This window comes from Euprymna scolopes, chromosome 26 (genome assembly GCF_053919585.1).
Source record: "Euprymna scolopes isolate OS-2025 chromosome 26, ASM5391958v1, whole genome shotgun sequence".
NCBI classification, from domain to species: Eukaryota; Metazoa; Mollusca; class Cephalopoda; order Sepiida; family Sepiolidae; genus Euprymna; species Euprymna scolopes.
Window position 1 is genome coordinate 95533193 of NC_136507.1, and position 21791 is coordinate 95554983.

Sequence of the window (21791 nt, forward strand, 5' to 3'; positions counted from 1 at the left end):
TTCAAAACCAATATGCAAATTAGTTAATATTGCGATCGGTATCATATATACAAACTAATCATATAAAAAAGATGTTGTGCCCATTGTGTAAAAATAAAAAGTATTATTATAAAATAAAATCCGTATTATATACGTTTGAAGCCAAAACAACGCATTATTACAAAATAAACAGACATTTATTTTGTTTGAAATTTATATTGAAATTCATAGACATATTTCGAAGCAAAACTTTCTTTCTTCCCCCCCCCCCATGTTGTTGTTGGGGCAGAGAATCAGAAAGTAGAAATCCCGCGTGACCAACACACCGTTCCGAGATTTAAAAAACTACCGTAAAAACAATAAACGGACTTTAACGTAAATCCAGCGTGACCAACACACCGTTCTGAGATTTCAAAACTACTGTGAAAACAACAAACGGACTTCTACTTTCTGACTCTCTGCTCCAACAACAACATGGCAAAAAAAAGAAAGAAAAACATACTGAAGATGAAGCTTTGCTTCGAAATATATTTATGAATTTCAATATAAATTTCAATATAAATTTCAAACAAAATAAATGTCTGTCTATTTTGTTTTGGCTTCAAACGTATATAATACGTATTTTATTTTATTAAAACTCAACCAGCGCTTCTAAGGAACAAAAATCTTAATGAAAAAGTATTATTATCCATTAGGAGCTTAATTATTATGAAATCACAAAATTTTTCATCCAACTTTCTAACTCAACACATCTTAATTAGGAATATAGCATTGTTTAAAATTATGTCTATTATGAAAGTAACAAAACGTTATTAGTATTTATATTAGCTTTTATTATTATTAGCTTTATTTAATGTTATGTATCATAATAATAAAAATTATTAGTATTATGACTTTGTTTTATGTTATCTATGTAATATTCTGCTTGTTCCATCCTTTGTCCTTACATTACGTGTTGAAAAAGCTAAATATAATTTTGAAGGCCAAATTGCTTCAAAAAAGGCCAAATTTGTTAAATTTGGCTTTAAAAAGGCCAATCTGGCAACTCTGTACAAGAATATGAGTGACCTTTCTTTTATAGCCTCGTTTTCGAATATCATTCTAATAATATATAATCATCGTTGTAATTGTGCGAGAAAGGAATCCATGGAAATTTTGACGTGCAATGGTTCTTCATCGAAGAAAGAAGTCAGCAAAATGTTATGTAAAAAAAGGGAACATTCGAAAGAAACAGGGGAGAAAAAAAAGAAAAACATTGCCTGCCGAGAGATGCTGGGCTGAAGGAATAAATTAAAGATTGTCTTTTACAATGTGATTTTAATATTTGTATTGAACTATGTAGCATAATATTACTTTTTGAGTATTTATTAGTACTTTGTAATTTATTTCATTTGAGTCAGTCGTATATTTAAAATACAATGGACACTATTTTCACAGAAATGTTAATAAACTCATATTTGCTGCGTTTTATTGGTTATTCCGTCCAAAATACTAATTTTTTGTGCTATCCAGAAAAATATGAGCTTTATCAAAACATTTTGTGATTAAAATATATTTTTCATTGCGTGGAATTTCCATGGGTCTTGCTAGTTTCTATTATCATGTTAACAAAACGAAAACCAGAATTACCAATAATTCTACAATGTTCATAAAATAATAATTCATATTTAGAATGGTTGTAATGTGGCCATAATTCCACGAAGTGACCACTGTGACGGCGCAGTGTTTTCCCTGTAAATGTCCAGCTCCAGAATGCATTTCTTCCGCTTCACTTCTCTGCATGAATAGACTGGGCAGCGGTAGATGTCGTCTTTTGGTTCCTGGGGGATGTAGAAAAGGTGCACGACCGGTAGTGAACCACATCCGCTTCCTGCAGCTGTTGCTTTTGGTAAGGAATCCAACACTTCCCCTGTTGCTTTGTCCCAGAAAAATCCCCAGGTGTATATGCCATAGAGGAAGACACCTTCTGCTGGTGGATCACGAATCTGGAATATTTAGAAAAAAAAGGAAGGAAAGTGTTCATATTATCATTATTATTCGCTATGCCATGAATTCTTGCACAAAAAGTCAATCAGCAAGGATCCATGGCATAGTGGATAAGTACTTGGCAAGATTCAATTGTAAGTTACACTCTTCTGGAGGTTGAGGGTTCCGTCCTCAGTGAAGGCAACACTCAAAAATATAACTGCAAATTATTTAGGACTTTTTTTTAATAGAAATTGTTCCAGACAATACATGAAGCCACTTGATGTAAGGAGCTAAAAAGAAATACTAATTCAGGATCAAAACTTATCAATGATAAGTGTTAGATGAAATAGATTCTGACCCAGAAAACAGTTTACTCAGTTATGGCTGATGGAACAAGAGCATGCTACCCTCGTGGATTAAATAAAAGGTTCCATTCAAACTTTGTAGCAGGTTCCTGAGTTTGACAGAAAGATTCCCAGAGTTTGACAAGATACATCTGAAGAAGATCGAAAATTACAACGACTGAGATGTTGTGCAATTAACACTCAAGATGAGAACAGTAGTCTGAAGAATCCAAATAATCCAAATAATCAATCCTCATCTCAAAAATTCAGAAACTTTTAAAAAATGTTTATAAAAGTTCAATTTTTAATAGAACTCATTTGTTGACTTATTTTGTCCATACAAAAAAAGTTGCATGAAAATGGTGGCCATTAAATGTACATTATCAAACAGTTATGCGGCATGTTTTGCTTGAGGTGCATAGATGCATGTTTTGCTTGAGGTGCATAGATGCATGCTACGAGGTGCAGGCCTACGGCGGGAAAAATATTTAACTAAAAGGAGAAACCATAAAAAAGGATACACTCTTTGAAAAAAAAAAAGAAAAGATTTTTTAAAACTGGCATTCATTCTGAAGAATCAGACCACTTTAAATCTTACAAAATTAATGTCCACTCCAAATAATAGACCCCCTCCATCTGGCCTGTTATTTTTTAAATATATATTGATATAAAATATATTGATATAAAATAGCTTATCATTTTCAAGGAGGCTGGCTGTGTGAACTAGCCTAAATAGTAGTGATACCTATCTATCTATCTATCTATCTATCTATCTATATATATATATATATATATATATATATATATAGTTTCTACAATGGTATATATAATTTCTGTAAAAGTCTGAGGAAGCTACAGACGGCCAAAAAAAAAACGGCCGGGTAGCTGAAACAATAATGTAACTTAACAGAAAGATACGGTAATAAAAAATAAAACGCATATTTGCTCTACAACAGTATTGAACACTTTCTTCAGTTTTTTATTAATTACCATTTCCACTATATATATATATATATATATATATATATATATATATATATATATAGATAGATAGATAGATAGATAGATAGATATGGTTAAAACCCAGGAACAATTATATATATATATGGTTAAAACACAAACAATAAAAAATACACTTACAAAAACTGATTGATATTTTCATGTCAACGAGGTAGGTAGAAACTAAAAGTCACACACATGCAGAAATGTTCAAATTGTGTACTGAGATAATTTGAAATGAAGAAAAGAGTCACCAGAGTTCCATATAAAATTACCAACATTTTCAACATAATAAAATCAACTTTATTTAACGTTTCATTAAAATGGAAACACAAAAATGTAAGGCTTTAGTCGAAGATAGAATATTGAGTTATGGAGTTCCATCTCGTTTTGTCGTTTTCTGGGAAGAAACAAGAAGATGATTCTAGCATCTCCTCTCTATAGCATCTATTCAGGAACTGAATGATATTTTCACGTCAACGAGGTGGGCGGAAATGGAAAACTATCCATTCAATATTCAAGTTTCTTAGATTATTTCTACACAAGTTTTAACATTCTTTTTTTTTTTTTTTTTTTTGTTAAAACGTGCAAGCATAATGAGTATACTGTTCGGATTTAAACTTCCTAAGATCTAAGCCTGTCTTTAAGACTCGTATTAGCATCCATTGTATCATTTCTCTCCATGCAACACATGTCCTCAACCCTCACTGGCCACACTGCATATACATGCTTGATAGACTCTTCCCTTAATCAACAATGGTAATGCTCTGCTGGTTAGTAATGACAGGAGTTCATTGAACTAATTTCATCTATTCCCTAATTTTTTGCAATCGCACAAGTACCTGCTCCAACTTGTGCTCCAATGGTATCACCAAGGTAACAAATCTTCTCCGCAAACTCAGTAGCTTCATCATCCAGATATACTTTCTCCACATCTGAGTTCTTATCCATCGTCATTGTATTACATTTCTTAAATACTTTAGCATGTATAAAATGCAACAATGTGAATATATCAGAAATAAACTAATATCATAAATTAGGGCTATGACAACAGCATATTCTTTTCATTGTTTTGACTCTCGAGTATATATTCGACATAGTTAAACACTTTTTCCCACAGAAGAGACGCTGTGAGCCTGTCTCTGCTTTATCGTTATTTTCATGGCAAGTGCTCAGCTGAGCTTCAATCTATAATCGCCCTCCCCCGCCGCCAAACTTTCACAAAAAAACACTCCTCTAGCAAAAACCACTATCAATAATTTCCCACACTCTTTATCTGTGCCTAAACTTAAATGTAAATTCCATGAACAAAGTTTCTTTCTTAGAACTGCATGCCTGTGGAACACTCTTCCATTTGCCTGCTTTCCAGCTGACTACAATCTGATTGTCTTCAAGTCTAACGTAAACAAGTTCTTGATGAACCGTCCCCATAAGTAATTGAATTTACAAAATTTCCACTACTTATGTTTACCAGATTATAATCACATTGATTAGTGTATGTCCATTAACCCTTATCCTCGAGTGGCCCCCGGGCATTAATAAGTGGTGATTCCTGTATTAAAAAAAAAAAAAAAAAAGAAGCACACCTCTCCTGAATCAACACTGTTTGACTCCAATAGCAGGGAGAAGTGCTATGCGACTGGATACAATGCTGAAATAAGTGAAAAGCAAATACAGCATCTAGAATTCCCAAATGGTCACCAATTTTAGTACTACCCACTGACCCAGGCTCAACATTGCTTAACTTTAGTGATCTTACAAGAACTGGTGTACCAACATGATTATGCTGTATATTATAAAAAAAACAAAAAGAAAGAAAAATTGTATGATGTATGTTTCCGTGACAAAAAAATATCATAATCTAGAAATCATGTAAATTGATCAAATAGTTTTATTTTAAACAAATATATATAAAATTTTACAAGTAACCAAAGAGAGACTTTCTTCCCTGCCATTTAAAAAAACAAAGTCATGAAACAAAGGGAGATAACTTAACAATAATTAAAACTTGCGAGATTTATATTGTCATGCCTACAAATACCCATTAATTGCTTAAAATTTATTTTCTTTGTAAAATATAAAACTACTTGATCAATTTACATGATTTTTGGAAGGTGATATTTTCGTTGCGTATATCATGCAGATTTTTCTTTATTTTTCTTTTTAAATATAGAGTAAATTCTGGATAAGAACAAAAATTAACCTTTTACTTTAGTAGAACTTTATTCAAATCTACGCGTATCGTAACGAAATGAACTCACATGATCTTTGTCTCGTCCTGTGATGATTGTTTGTGTCGAAATCTTCTCGTAAGCTGTATTTTCATTTGCCATCCTCATCATAAATTCCCGCTTGAACAAGGACAGGAATTTCTGCGGGTTGAGGAAAGCCCCCAACCAATAAGTCGGCATCTTTTCTCTACCCTGAAACAAACAAAAGAGAAAAGAATAATGAAAATTACATTCATTATTTCTCAGATTGCACAGTTCACAGTAGACTATCTTCTCTTCCATTGTTTGCTTCTTTTTTTTAATTCCTTTTCAGCTAGAATCATGTTAACACTTATGATGTGGTTTCCTATTTCTTCTCTTTGTCCACACAGTCTACATTTACTGTTTTGGCCTTTATGTAGCTTGTTTTGATCATACTGTTCTGTGACCCCGTTTCTCTTTTAAAGTGTTCTTTTCATAGCCATGATTTTTTCATATTCATTTTCAGCTAGCATCCTGTTAACAATTATGATGTGGTTTCCTAGTTCTTCTTTTTATCAACAGATCCTACATTTACTGCTTTCCTGTGTCATGTCTACTTTGGCTTTTATGTAGTTTGCTTTGATCATACCATGTTGTGATTCCGTTTCTCTTTTAAAGTGTCCTTTTCATAGCCATGTCTATGGTTTTTCATAAGCAATTTGTTGGCGCTGTCTTACAAATGATTCAAGTAGCGGCTTCTCTTTCCATTTCTTTTTCTCATCTTTTTGTTTTGATGGCCACTGTTTTTCGTATTATTTATCTGGCTTTAGGGTGGAGGGTTTGGCGTCGGTAATTAGCTTTTCTGTATTTTCTACAATGTATTTCTGTGATCTTTTAATTACCTTATCTGCACAATCTTCAATATTTAACCATCTTTTTACCCCTTCTTTTCTTTTTGCATAGAATCTACTAGCACCATTGGATGTTATACGTTGTGCATAGTCATTAGCTTCCTGTTTTTATTTTTCAGGTGTTTGAATTTTTATTTTATCCAGTTTGTGAAGGGTCCAGAGTATCCTACCAGAGCTGCAATCTAAATATTTATCCCTCTTATAATCTTGTCTCAACGAGCTCTCTTATTTTCCTGATATTTTTCCCTTCGGAATTTCCTCCTCACTCTCTACTTCTCCAACCATACCAACATGAAAAAATTTAAATGTAATGTGAAAAAAAAAAAATCTTACTGCCTGACTCCACACCCTGATTGCCACCTTACAAATCTGGTCTCTATCACCGCAGCCCTCTACGTTTCAATGGCAATATGCCTTGTTTAGGGTAAACAAATATTTGAAAAAAAAAACAAATACATAAACTTTGTAATTGAGCATAAAAGATTCAATAGGATTTGAACTCGGCATTGCTGATTCCATGGTCTGTGAGAGTATCCATTTGGCCAGTAACATGCCAAGAAATACTAAAAAGATTGAGAGTCTGAACAATTACAAAAAGTAAAGCACGCCATTATCCTTACCATGTGTGTAATCTTTTCCAGGTATGTCGATCTGTTGTGAATGTCTTGAAGCCAATTTGCCAAAATTGTGCTGGAGCCGAGAGAAGTCGGCCCTAACATCTCTATCCAAACTCCTGGGATTTTTCTTCGGAAAATGTCTTCAGCAACAAGAATTAGTTGTTCTGATAAATTGTCCCCTCCCAAACTTTGACCTTCAAAAATTGACTTCAATATCTAAAAAAAAAAAAAAAAATGGAAGAATTTAATTGTACATTCAGACGTAGTTAATAAAATATTTTTATTTTCTTTTTATAACTAGCCTGAGTGCCCGGCGTTGCCCAGGTGTTTGGAGATGTATGTTGAGCTAAAAAAAAAAAAAAAAGTGGTAGTAGACAGGCAGGTTAGAACCCATACCGCAAAGGAAGAAAAAGAATGTGAAAAAAAAAAAGAAGTGGCGTCTTTATCGTTGCGTCCATCGCCAAATGGAAGTGACGAAGGTTTAAATTAAGGCTAGTCAATCAAAAAGAGAGGATAACTTTCAAAAATATCGGCGAAAAATACGCCCCCTCCCTGTAGAAAAGTGCCCAGTTGAGGGTGGAGGAATTAATGTTTTTGGCCAATTTTTCGGTATTTGTCATCCAAAAGGTCGAGCTTTAAAAACGATAACAATCTTGTGAAAATCTGTCGCCTCTATCGAAAGTTTTAGGCAAACATACATACATACATTTAAATAGACAGGTGAGATTTATATTATAGATGAGCTACAACTAAACAAGGTCAAAGGTCATTTGAGGATAAGAGTTAATAAGATGGATGGATTGTCAGTTGGATTTTATTTATCTCCATCCCACAGTAAGATTAGACAAAAGGTCAGGAAAGTATGATTTGAAGACAGTACTCTAGAGAAAGAGCATTTTGGCCGAACAAAAATTGCCTAAACAGCCCCATTAGCATTCCCCAGTAGAAGGGAGTGCCTCAGGGGTCTATCCTTGGACCTCTATTGTTCCTAATATTTATTAATGACCTCCCCGACAAAACTGCCTCTGAGATGGATATATATGCTGATGACACCACACTCTATAACAGGCACGACAGGGGAAACAAATGAACACATATCTAAAGAAATGATAGAAACACTAGAGGATGACCTCCAATCTGTAGTGGAATGGGGACAAAAATGGATGGTCAACATTCAATGCTGCCAAGACTAAACTTGTTTTCATTCAATAATTACAAGAAACCGTCTCTGCCACCAATAGCAATGGCCAATGACTCCCTATCTGACAATACATTTTTCAAACTGCTTGGCCTAACGTTCACAGGAAACATGAGTTGGAACAATTACATTGAAAACATTGCCAGGGCCGCTGCGAAGAAGGTAGGCTCTCTCTACCGTGCTAGAAAACTACTGACACCTGAAAGTATCCTGTACCTCTACAGGCCACCATTCGCCCATGTATAGAGTATTGCTGTCACATTTGGGCTGGTGCATCTGCTGCTAGTCTCTCGCTCCTAGACAAGGTTCAAAAGAGAGTCGCCAATCTGATAGGCCCTGAACTGGCATCTAAGCTTCAGCCTCTGTCTCATTGACGAAACGTTGCACCCTCTGCCTGTTCTATAAGTATTTTAATGGTGAATGCTCTGACGAACTGCAGACACTTGTACCCCCACGAGGTAGACACCCTCGACAATCCCAACAGGTAGCTAAATCCCACCCCCATGCAGTAAAGATCCCTAGATATAAAAGATTTTTCTACTCCAGTAGTTTCTTCCCCAGAACCGCTAGACTCTGGAATTCCATTCCAGGTTCCTGCTTCCCCAACTGTACTGACATGCAGACGGTCAAGTGTAACGTGAACTGACATCTTGCTGCCCAAATCCCAACATAGTGCCCCAGTAGTTGCTGCCCCTGATAGTAGCCCCCTACACCAAAGTGGCAATGTGCCTTGTTTAGGGTGAAAATGTAATAAAAAAAAACTAATTCCTTCTTAAAGAGTGAGAAAGCAAAGCCTGGGAGGGTGGACCTCCTAGAATTGCACAGGACCATAACGACAGCAAACAAGGTTATGTCAGCCATACATGTCACAGATTCTATGTTATTTTTGCATGAAATCATTATTCCGAAGGGCGACATTGGATGATGAAGAATATTATGAGAGGATTAAAAATGATGTATCAAATGAACAAAATTATGGGAACAGCGAATGACAAGTATTTGTTCATATTTACATTTGAAGAAGAGTATGTTGTAGTATGAAGGGAAACAGTCCCATGATGTTCCACAAATAGCATGTTCTTGGATAGAAACATGTTCATGGAAATTCCGCCTGACGCTAGACACAGAGAGGAAGAAAAGTCCTTTTCAATTGTGATACTAAGACGAGTTCTTGTTGTGAATGTACTAGAGAGAAACCAGTACTAATATGGTTGATCATTTGGGAATACTAGATGCTGTATCTATTTAGGTATGCGGTATGTGTAGAGATTCATGAAATGGAACGCCTTTGCCTTACACGGTTTCAGGTCACCCTTGGGCAAGGTGTAGTACTTGTTAGCCTCCTTCTAAGGAAGTAGATAAAGCTCTTCTGTCGTGGTGAAGGCAATCCATCTAGGAGAAGGAAAGTCTGATGAAAAACCAAAAACTGGATAAAAAGAGTTTGTTAGCCCTGTAGGGCAGTTTTCTAATGATGGTGTCACAAACAAAACATCTCATTCCAATTTGCCACGAGCCGACACGGAAGTAACAAAGCTCAGAAAAATGTCATGAGGTGTCAGTGTGCAATCTGGACTAGCCAAACAAATATTTTTGCTCGTCAGCTATCATACGGTTACTGCTGATTTTTTCACACACATATACATAGGCGCTATATTACATATGTACTCGGGTAAGCAAGTATGCATAATACATCAGCAGGATGAACACCCATACTTTGCACAGTTCCAGGTTACCCTTGGTCAATGTGTAGCACCTCCCTCAGATATTCTTGAGAGTTACCATGGTGTCACAAACAAAACACCTGCTTCCAATTTTCCACAAGCCAACAAGGAAGTAGTAGAGCTCAGAAAACTGTCATGAGATGTCCGTGTGCAATCTGATTTAGCTAGAGATAGTTAAATAATTTTTTTTTTTGCCTGTTTTTAATAATGCAAACCAATAATTGCCGTTATACGACTAAAGAAACAGGTTTTTGTTTTTAATGTAGTTTATAGTTGTGATAACAAAAGTGCAGAGATAAAAAACTAACTTTACTTTATTTATAAGATTCTGTAAAGATATTAACGGATGTTAGGATAACGATTGTAGATGCATCATCATGGGGAAACAGGAGCATATATGTCTGACTTAAAGTGGAAACCTATGATCTTTGCTACTTAAGAGAACCCCAGAGAAATCAGGCAATAACCCAACCCCAATCTTCCATCTTAGAGATGCAATGAAAGAGATGCTGTCTGACTAACAGCTGCCTGAATCTAGGTCTCATATTTACTTAGTGACCACGGTCATCAATAGTGAGGCTCAGAAAACTGTCATCTAGTCTAACGAAAACAAGAAATAAGCTCTGGCATGCACATAGCCAGTGAGATAAATTCTTTGCTTGAGAATTGTCCCCGTGATTAACGGAATTCGGACACTTTAGTTAATTAATGAAGACAATGAAACGAAGTCTCATTTTAACATTTAATAAACAACTTTATTTGTTATCTTCGTTAGTAGAGTGTGCAAGAGAGAAACGGGTTAGTAGGTGGAAGTGTTCTTGTGTAAAGGTAGATTTAATACAGGGTGACCAAAAAAAACGGGCCCCAAATCTAATTAGGCCCCGTTTCTTAGTGTTTTGTCTGAATGAAATGAAACTTTGGTCATAACTAGTTTATTATATTCAAAACATCACATCAAAACACTAGGGTCTTTGGCCTTTTTTCTCTGTTCTACAGCATATGTTCTAGATGGCCTCCATTTAGCTTTTTTTTTGGGGGGGGGGTCACCCTGCATATTGCCGGCTTGTTGAGGAGAGAATAGTTCCGCTAACACATGTTTATAGCTAGTAGTCGTCGAGACGAAGGAAGCTGTTAAAGGAGAAAGAAATGGTGTTACAGTGTGTGTGTGTGTGTGTGTGTGTGTGTGTGTGTGTGTGTGTGTGTGTGTGTGTGTGTGTGTGTGTGTGTCGGTGTATCGACAAGAGCAATTCTGTAACATGATAAAGAATGTTCGTTTAGGCACATGGAAACAAATGGGAGTTAGAAGGTCGCCATGTTATGATTGTTGTACTCATGTTCAGCCTGGGGCGTTGGCCTCCAGGCTAAGTCTGCTGTCAGCTGAAGCCAGTGAGAAAGAGGAAGAAAGGTTTGTGATTTCGCCTTTTATGTATTCGGTCACGTGATTGAGAGCTGGCTTGTGAGTGGACAAGCCAGGGAGAAAATGGATTTCAAATCTCGAGCCACAAAAATTAGCTCCTGCCTGGTAGTGTAGCGAGTTTCAGCTGCTACAGATCCATGAGAAAGTTGGCAACAAATATCATCGTTTTTGTTATAAAAACAGAGACATTTAAGAATAGAAAAACTTGGTCACATCTAAGAAAACATTATGCAAGTTTGATTTGAAAATTAAAAAAAAAATCAAATCAAATAATGTTATATAATTTATTTTATCAAACGATTAAATTCATTTTTTTTTCTGAGACTTTCGTTGTAAAAACAACATATTCATAGAAGAAAACTTAGTTTTTTTTTTTTTGTTTGTTAATGATATTGACCCAAGGAGATAGAATGTCGTTGACGGTTGGCATGAAGTTTAGATCGATGTGTAGCAGCGTTGTTGGTGCGAATTTATGAACAGAGAAACTTGATCAAATCAGAAAAAGAGGTAATTTTATTGCTAATTGCCTGTGGCGCCCCTATTGGGGAAATGCTGACGGGAGGGCAGCTTAGATATTTGGGGTGATGGGGAGGAGGGAGAGCGCACTCGCCCCTTGTTCACTGATTTTGAAATTCCCATCTTGTGACTTTGTGTCACATCTCCCTGCAGTGAGAGGGGAGCAAAATACCAACTCTCACGGTAATAAGATTGCTATGCCCTACCATACAAATTTGGGACCTCTTCACGTGTGATTAGGTAGGTATTCAGTTGACAAAAGTTTATCTACTACTACTACTACTACTACTACTACTACTACTACTACTACTACTACTACTACTACTTCTTCTTCTTCTTCTTCTTCTTCTTCTTCAACAAAAAAAAAAACAAAAAAAAAAAAACAGTAAGATCAGTAAAAGAAACCTGAAATGTTGATTTCATTTCTTGTATCAGGTTATTCAGTTGTGCAATTTCACCAAAGATGAATTTATTGTACACAGTGGCACCACCAATCTTATTCATACGGGTTTGAAGATTCTCCTGAAAAAAGAAAGAAAAAATAATATATATATAGAGAGAAAGTCTGGAGAAGAACTTATTGTTCTCCATAGTCGCTACCGTTTTCAATGCACTTTTGCCAGAAATTCAATAATGCATCTCTGCTTCTGACGCACGTCCATGACAGGGATTACTTTCTTAGAGTCTCACATTGTCAATATCTGCAACAGAGAGATGAAAATTGTAGGTCATAAATGCATGAGTTCAGTTATCATAACGATGCATTTTGTAATCCTCTCTAACCCATTCGGACGGAATAAAAAACAGGAAGCATTACTTCTGGAACGCCCCTTGTATGTATACATATACTTATGTATATATATGCGACTGTGTTTATATATATATATATATATATATATATATATATATATATATATATGCCAAAAAGTCTTTATTCCAAATTTTAAGATATTGTCAATTTTACTGTTTATTTCTTTCAGCATGTAAAAATGTTCAATTCTTGACAGTGCCTGTTTCATAGAATCTGGGAATCAAAGACAGCGTAACTAAAACAAAACACAATTACAACTAATCTTCCGATTTTTTTTCAGATTTTGAATTCATGTCCATGTTCCTTTTATCTTCTTTTAAAGTTGATAAGTTCCTATTCTTCTGATAAGTAAGGGCGGAATAAATTCAATAAATTGACATAATAATTCTATGAATGATTCTGCTCTACGAAACAGGTGCTGTCAAGAACTGAACATTTTAACATACTGGAAGAAATAAACGGTAAGATGGACAACATCTTGAAATTAGGATTATAGACTTTTTGTCATTTATTTGTATATGCTCTGTAGTTACATCGAGCTTCATAAATTAAAGAATTGGTATAAATGAAAGGTGGAATAAAAAAGAAAAAGAAGCATATTTTTTCCACACACACACACACACACACATATTATTACTGTAATATTTTTAAATACCTACAGGCACTAGTGTTTCACTGTTTTGGAATCATGAGTGCAGGGAGTTATGATTACAGCCGGTCGAGAGATTAGAACCCAGCGACGAAGCCATCTCTGACTCCATTAGCAAATAACAAACCTCACGGCCAACATTAACCGCAAGAAAGACAGTCGAAATTTAAACATTTATTATTAAATGTTGAGACGTCCGTCCATAGTGATCCAGCGATTATAGCTTCATAATCTGCACATGCGAACTTAAGTGACCGACTTTCATTTTAACTTTAAAGTGCTCAACAATAAGAATAGAGTTCTTAAAGGGGCTGATATAATTATTTACTATAATAATTTGTAAATACCTACAGACACTAGTGTTTCATCTTTTTGGGAATCATCAGTGCAGAGAACCTGGCCATGAAGCCATTTTTGACTCCATTAGCAATGAACATATATATATTTTGAACAATTATTACTATATTTACTATTATTTATGTGTTCTGTTTGTGTTTAGAGTACATTACAAGTAGAGCAGATAAATAACAATTATTTAAAAAAATATTCCAAATTTAACCCAAAGACACTTTAATTGTTTCTTCCCATTAAGAGAAGAGGATTTCAGTTTAAGGAAGGTGTTATCTTTGAGTAACTGCACCTAACACCCTAAACTGAACCTTCCAGAACTTTCCAAAAGTTTTTATTTTTCAGTAACATGAGAAATTAACTTGCGTCAGATGAAGATTTATTTAAGCAACACATTTTTTGTCTAAGCATCACACTAATAAATATCTCAGCAACTCATGAGTATTTAATAAAGAGAATCTTGAAAATAGTATTGATGGTTTACCTTAGAAAGAGTTCGTGGCAACTTTGATAACGATTCCGTACAGACTTCCCAGATATCTGTAGAAGAAGACAACATGGTTGGGAAGCTGCAAAAAGACATCATGAAGCTATTCTGGATATCTTTTGAATGGGGAGATACAGGTGAATCTGCAGGAAGAAAAAAAGATGCTTTATTACATGTTGGTTGAAGAATGAGAATATTTGGTATTCTAATATTTCTATGTTTTATTTTATTTATTTTTTTTTTGCAACGACCACGTGTTTGAGCTTTTTGTAAAACAGGTGGTCGCTATTTTATATGCTGTGCTGTATTGCTAACAAGAAAGATAAAAAGGAGAATAAAAAGGAGGTAATAATCTGTAGAAGCAAAAACAGACATACTCGCGGCTTAAGACTTTGAATATATTTATTTTATAAAAGCATTGTTGATCGGTTGTAGCAGTGAACTTCCTTTCTGGCTTGCCCAATCAGACGCCATCTCTCGGGTGAGCTGAACATGTGACAAAGCTCATAAAAGGTTAAACCATGGCAACTGTCGCTCTTTCTTCCCAGACCTTGGACTGACAACAACTCCACATTGCATGGACCTGTTCCAACTTCTCTCTTGGAATACCACACAACCTACACCTTTGGGCGCAGGGTTCGACTAAGACGAAACACAAATAATCCAACATGGCTACTGCCACAACCAGACTTCAATACGGTACATAAATGAACTCTTATCTTCCTGCAGCGCTGTCTCTAATCTTTCGTGACGCACCTTTCTACTACTAACTTAGATACACACATACATGAACGCTTTCCCTTTTAACAGGCTTTCTTAATCTTTAACCTATATCTCCAGTCTCCACATAAGAACTCTTCCAACTACATGGTGGAACGATAAAAATGTCGCTCTAAAGAAAACGACACTACAAGTTTATTTTAAAACTTTTACTGAAAAAATCAATTCAGGTAACTTGATTGTAGTGTTGTTTTCTTCAGGGCGACAACTTTTATCGTTCCACCTTGTAGTGACAGCTTTAATGCTAAATGGGAGTACAGTCTTTGAAGCATTGGCAAGAAATTACGAGGGGCCTTCAATAAGTTTACAGACTTTTTTGTACAGGCATTTAAAATTGTCATAAACTCTTGAAAATTCAATATGTTATTGCGATACATCTTATGAGATGACTGATCAATGTTTATGATTTTGGTCCAAATGAACAGCTACAGCAGAAATTGAAATACACTCTACTAAAGCCTGATTGTCACAGTCGGTGAATTTCAAAAATGCAATCTGGACGTGAGGACCCTTTAGAAGAACGATATGCAATATAATTCTGTTTTAAACTTGGAAAAAATGCTGCAGAAATGTATGGAATGCTTTAAACTGATTTTGAACTATCTTGCATAAATCAAGTATCAGTTTTTGATTGGCATAAGAGATTCAAGGAAGGCAGGGAGTCCGTGAGGGATGATGAGAGGTGTGGAAGGAGTAAGGAAGTAAGAACACGAGAGTTGATTGGCCAAATAAAGAATTTTTGGATAAGGAGTGTTGTGTGTCTCTAGAGACAATAAGTGCACAGTTTGATGTTAGTGTGGGAACTGTACACACAATTATTCGTAAGGAACTGAAGAGGCGGAAGATTTGCACAAAGTTTGTCCTAAGGGTGCTTCATCCTTGTCACAGACTATTTGACTAATCTGGGCATCAAAACAGTTGCTCACCCTCCCTACAGTCAAAACCTTGCTCTCTGTGATTTTTGTTTATTGTCTAAACTCCAGAAAAACCTCAGAGGCTGTCGTTATGAGATAATTGAAGAGATGAAAGAGGCTGTGACGAGGGTCATTGACACGCTCACACAAGAAGATTTTCATGGGGCCTTCCAGAAGTTGTTTAAACAATACAACAAGTGCACTGCAGCTGGAGGGGATTGCTTTAAAGATGACTAGAGTTTCATGTGTGTTCTATCAATAAAAGTGGACATAGGAAAACAGACTGGAAAGTAATTTAAGGCACCACGGAGATAATTTTAAGACTTAGATGAAGTAAAACTTTGAGGGTGGGGTGGGGGTTATCTTTCGTTCTCATAAAAGAAATCACGTTACCTTTATGATGAGTTAGCTGGATTGTTCGTGACAGAAGTGTGGAAGAAGGCAACATGATGGTCCACATCGATTTCAGGCAGTCTAATATGTAAGGTTGCTCTGAAGATGTCTGAAACTGAAACAGAAGTCACTTTTAAAACTCAGTTTTATATACATTTTACTCATCACGACGCAAACAAGTCTATTATAATAATAAACAGGAGAGTTTTGTTTTAATATCTAATACTAAAACTAATATTCTTGCTTGCTTGTTTGTTTTCATATTGAATGTTTTACATCGTATTTTAATGGTATTGCTCTGATCAACTCATTGGACTTCTGCCCCCTCGACGTACATATCCCCGACAAAACCTGCTTAGCAACAAAATCACACCCCTTCACTGTTGAAGTCCCTAAATGTCAGAATTTTTTCTACTCTAATATCTTCTTTCCTAGAATGGCTAGACTTTGGAATTCCCTTCCTGCTACCTGCTTCCCAAACTGTACTGACATGCAGAAGTTTAAATGCAACATAAACCAACATCTTAATCTTTCTTAGGCATGGTCCTGATTAGTAGCCCTTATGTCCAAGTGGCAATATGCCTTGTTGAGGTGATGGTGAGTAGAAAGGACTTATCCTGCCTTGATAGAGTTCAAAATGGACTTCGTAGTCTCGTAGGGGATGTCTTTTTTCTTCCCTGCAACCTCTATCTCACAGAAGAGATGTTGCCAGTTTGTCTCTGCTTTATCATTATTTTCATGGCAAGTGTTCGACTGAGCTTCAATCTATGCCCCCCCCCCTCGCCAAACTTTCACAAGAAACACTCGTCTAGCTGAAAACAATATCAATAATTCCCCCCACTCTTTATCTGTGCCTAAACCTAAACGTAAATTTCAAAGCTTCTTTCTTAGAACTGCACGCCTGTGGAATTGTCTTCCATTTTCCTGCTTTCCAGCTGACTACAATCTGATTATCTTCAAGTCCAACATAAACAAGTTCTTGATGAGCCGTTCCACTAAAGTTAACAAATTTACCGAATTTCCATTACTAACGATTACTCTGTTTTCCAATTGCCTACTGTACAATCTTAACCCTTATCCTCGAATAGTGTCAGGGCCTTGATAAGTGGTTATGCCTATGTAAAAAACAAAAAAAAAATGGTGAAAAGAAGGGTAAATGAGACAAGAACTCGTTAGAGAAGAGGAATACTTCTTCAGGAGATGAAATCAAAGCTGACTACTAAATGTGTAACCAAATCACCTAGCAGGAATATTTTTCCACATTAGTATTATGTAAACACTGGCAGGGAGACACGACGTTACCCAGGATTAAATGATGATCAACAATGTTTCACACTACCATATTTTTATTATCATCGAAATTGATGAAATCGCCCATTTCTTTTTTTCAACCAAATTGATTGATTCCCTGCTTCAGTTGGGGACCCATCGCGGTGCACCAGGAGGAAGCTTCACATGCCTCCCTGCAGTGACCTAGTTCACAATACATTGTAGTCTACATTGCAACGTAGACTTCAATATATTTTGGACTAAGTCACATTAAAGTTTAAAATGTAAAAGTCAAGTACCATGTTTCAATCGTGCTCTAAACAGAAATATTCATTTCGAACGCGCCTCTGTCATATCAAAGAAACTTGTGATATTAAGCTGTGTAAAGTGTAAAGTGTGGTTAAAATCGTCTGTTCCTTCTTTCATCGGATTAATTCGATTATCGATACTTATTGAAGACATTCTGATACAAAACCTATCTAAGAACACTGCCAGGCACATAGAATACCTTCGTGTGAAATTTCATAAAAATCGGCCGAGCCGTTTTCGAGACCATAAGGAACGAACTCACAGACACACAAAGTTCCTTTTATATAATAGTAGAGATATACATGGCAAGTAAGCTACATAGAAATGTTTGTTTCATATCCCTGGGGAAATCAAATTGCTAATTGCACAGATGTATACATAACTGTCACTTCTAATCTATTTATTAACTTCAGTTAATAGGTATCATTCCCCTTTGTTTGAAAGGGATTTGAGTCCTGTTCGAATGAACGTATGTATAACTGTCAGAACTGTCTTCATTACTTATCGGAACTAAAAATGAGGTACAAATTTGAGTGGCGCGTCTGAATTGAAAATGGAAAAAAGAGAGTGCATGGGATTGGTCATCTATGAGTTTATTTTTATTTTTCTTCATTAATGAGTCAATACTTATCAAGGCTAAAAAACAACTCGAGGACAAGCGTTAATGAGATGGATAAATTGTCAGCTTAATGATCATAAATATTATGAGAGGATTGAAAATAATGAATAGAATGAATAAAATTTGATTACTTATGAGAAAAAGATGACCATATTGTAACTCTCAGGGAAGGAATATTGTGGCAATGTATTCCACAAATGGGAAGTTCTTGGAAAGAAATTCTTTTCATAGAAATTCTGCTTGACGTTAAGCACATTTTTTTTTTTTACTCATGTTCACCCCTAATAAGGCATGTTGCCACTTGGACGTAAGGGACTACTATTTGGGGCCATGCCTAGGAAAGATTAATAAGATGTCGGTTTACATTGCATTTAAACTTCTGCATATCAGTACTGTCAGGGAAGCAGGTAGTAGGAAAGGAATTCCAAAGTCTAGCTGTTCGAGGGAAGAAACTATTAGAGTAGAAAGCTTTCTGGCATTTATGGACCTCAAAAATGAAGGGGTGTGATGAAGAAAGAAAGGAAAGTTCTTTGCAGTTGTGGTAGAAGACGAGTTCAGCTGTAAAATTATACCATTAGTTAAACACATGTAGCAATTTTATTCGTATCTGAGAGACTGGGTTCATACCTTTCCTACAATATTGTTGCATTATTGAACATAATAGATCTGATAATATAACTTGTTCCATAGTCTACGATGGTATCCATTAGTCCAGGTATGAACCATCCACCTGCTGTTGCTATGAACATTTATTGGTTATAAGATTGACTCACCTCAACAGGTATTCGGTATAGGTGGCATCCTTCAGGAGAATCCAAAAGATGGTTTGGTAAAGCATCGAGTGACTGAATTAAAGACGGAAGCTTAATGTTGCTTTGAAAGAATGCAGCAGGGATTTTGTACTTTACTGGAAGAAAAAGAAAGAAAATGAATAAACTTGTAAAAATACAAAATCTTCACAAAGTTATCATCTATTAAAAAAAAAAAATAGACTTTTAGCCCGTATAAAAATGGGGAAAAGTTATAGCCTGTTGACTTAGAAAGAATGCTTTATGACAAATTGATAGTTAAATATAGTTAAATTTGTGCTCATATTTGCATTAAATATTAATCCCTATTAATCCTATTATAACATTAAAACTGTATATATTATGTCAATAACATAACTTATACAGTAAAAAAAAATGAAAATAAAAAATTGTTAAACTGAAGTAAAAATTTTTATTGCACCATCTTGTTTTAGCTATACTTGAGCGTTCGATATGATGAAAAAACTCGTTAAGAAGCTTGCATGCTCATCGGACTTGGCGCTTCCTGATCTGTTTTGTGTGTGTGTGGGGGGGTATTTCTTAAAAAGAGAAGTTTTCAGACGATATCACAAACGATTGATTAATTAAAGGCATTGAAGAAGAAAGTTTATAAATAGCTCTGGAAATTTTGTGAAATGGGAGGCAATAATTTGGAATATGGTTGGCACATTCAGTTGAATGGAATGACGTACATTTCTAGTATATATTGTTCGTTGTGTGATAGTTTAATTCATCATATAAAAATCTTTTTATAATTGATATTATATATATATATATATATATATATATATATATATATATATATATATATATATATATATATATATATATATGTTTGTAATCCACTGCCGGGTCAAGGGTTACAATGTAAAATCTTTTCCCCCGAAATATTTTCTTAAATCTAAGCAACTTACATTTACTGTATTCAAAATCCTTTTTGACGGAACTCAGCGAAATCAGGTTTTCTACCATTGCTGCCAAACAGAATCGATCACCAGGATGTTGGAGATGCCGTCCAAATATGGCCTGAACAAGAGGAACGAATGATAATTCATTTCTTTTGTTTTTAATTTTATTTGTTTTGTTTTCAACTTCTCTAGCGGCATCTTAATAAGATTTTATAGAACGTTTTGCCATATTAAGAATTTATTTTAATTTTTTTTAATTATAAAGTTTTCATGAAATTTGTCACATAGCATTTATTATATGGTATTTATCATATGGCATTTGTCACATGGTATTTATCATATGAAATTTGTCACATAGTATTTGTCACATTACATTTGTCACACTGTATTTATCATATACTATTTGTCACATTGTATTTGTTATATGACATTTGTCACATGGTATTTGTCATACAACATTTGACACAAGATATTTATGTTACTGTAATGAAAGAGTGACCAACGAGAACAGAATAAGACAAAGAGAGGAGTAACTGCTCAAGTGGGCTATATTGAACTAAATCCTCACATGAGGAGTCCATGAGAGAAGCGTGCGTACCACGAGGAGACTCTCGAAAAAGGAGGAATCAGGGTAAAGGGAGGGGGCCTGTACAGGAAGTAGGAAAGGGAGATAATCAACGGATGCTGATGGGAGAGTTCATCTGATTTCACCACAGTTACATCGTTTATATCGTATTTGCCATATGACGTTTGTTGTATGGTGGAAATAAAGCAGTGAAAGTGACAAAGCAATGTCACAGGTAATCACTGCAATGTGGTATAAAATCCAATTCTCATTGCACAAAAAGAAAACGAAACAATTCCTTGAAATTACTGGACAAGTCAGGTATAGACTGTCTCAGATTTTCACGGATGGTTTTATCTTTGAAAAAAAAAACATCGCCTTTGAAACTCCTTAATCATTCTTCCTCATCAAATCATTCTTGATGTTCATATGCGGTGCCTTAAATAAGTTTCCAGACTTTTTTCATATGGGCACTTTTATTGATAGTACTCATATGAAACTCTAGTTCCCTTCAAAGTAATCTCCTCTGGCTGCAATACACTTGTTGTACTATTCCAACAACTTCTGGAAGGCCCCATGGAAGTCCTTTTGCGAGAGTATGTCAATGACCCTCATCGCAGCTTCTTTCATCTCCTCAATTGTCTCATAACGACAGCCTCTAAGGTTTTCCTTGAGCTTAGGGAATAACCAAAAGTCACAGGCCTGGACTATATGAAGGGTGAAGAACTGTCTTGATGCTCATCTTGGTCAATAGTCTATGATCTTCTCTGAACACCCTTGGGACAAACTTTGCAACTCTTTAGTTCCTTGAATTTCTTATGCCACTCAAAAACTGATGCTCGATTCATACAAGACGGCCCAAAAGCAATCTGAAGCATTCCATACTGTGGCATTTTTTTCCAAGTTTAAAAAAGAATTTTATTGCATATCGTTCTTCTAAAGGGTCCTCACATCCATTGCATTTTTGAAATTCACCGGTTGTGACACTCAAACAAGCAAAGTGTATTCCCATTCCTGCTGTAGCTGTTCATTTGAACCTGAAATAAAAATTGGTCATAAGATGTATAG

General features: G+C 35.4%; 1 protein-coding gene across 1 annotated transcript in view; it reads right to left on the reverse strand.

Moving 5' to 3' along the window:
- Positions 1-248: 248 nt before the first annotated feature.
- The window catches only part of LOC145248285 (dynein axonemal heavy chain 5-like), a 280837-nt gene continuing 259294 nt past the window's right edge, over positions 249-21791 (reverse strand). Inside the window, 8 exon segments of the mRNA XM_080110158.1 lie at positions 249-1964; positions 5552-5713; positions 7014-7226; positions 12268-12384; positions 14155-14300; positions 16245-16359; positions 19215-19348; positions 20165-20276. Coding sequence (XP_079966284.1) covers positions 1647-1964; positions 5552-5713; positions 7014-7226; positions 12268-12384; positions 14155-14300; positions 16245-16359; positions 19215-19348; positions 20165-20276 — 1317 coding nt within the window. The 3' untranslated portion in view covers positions 249-1646.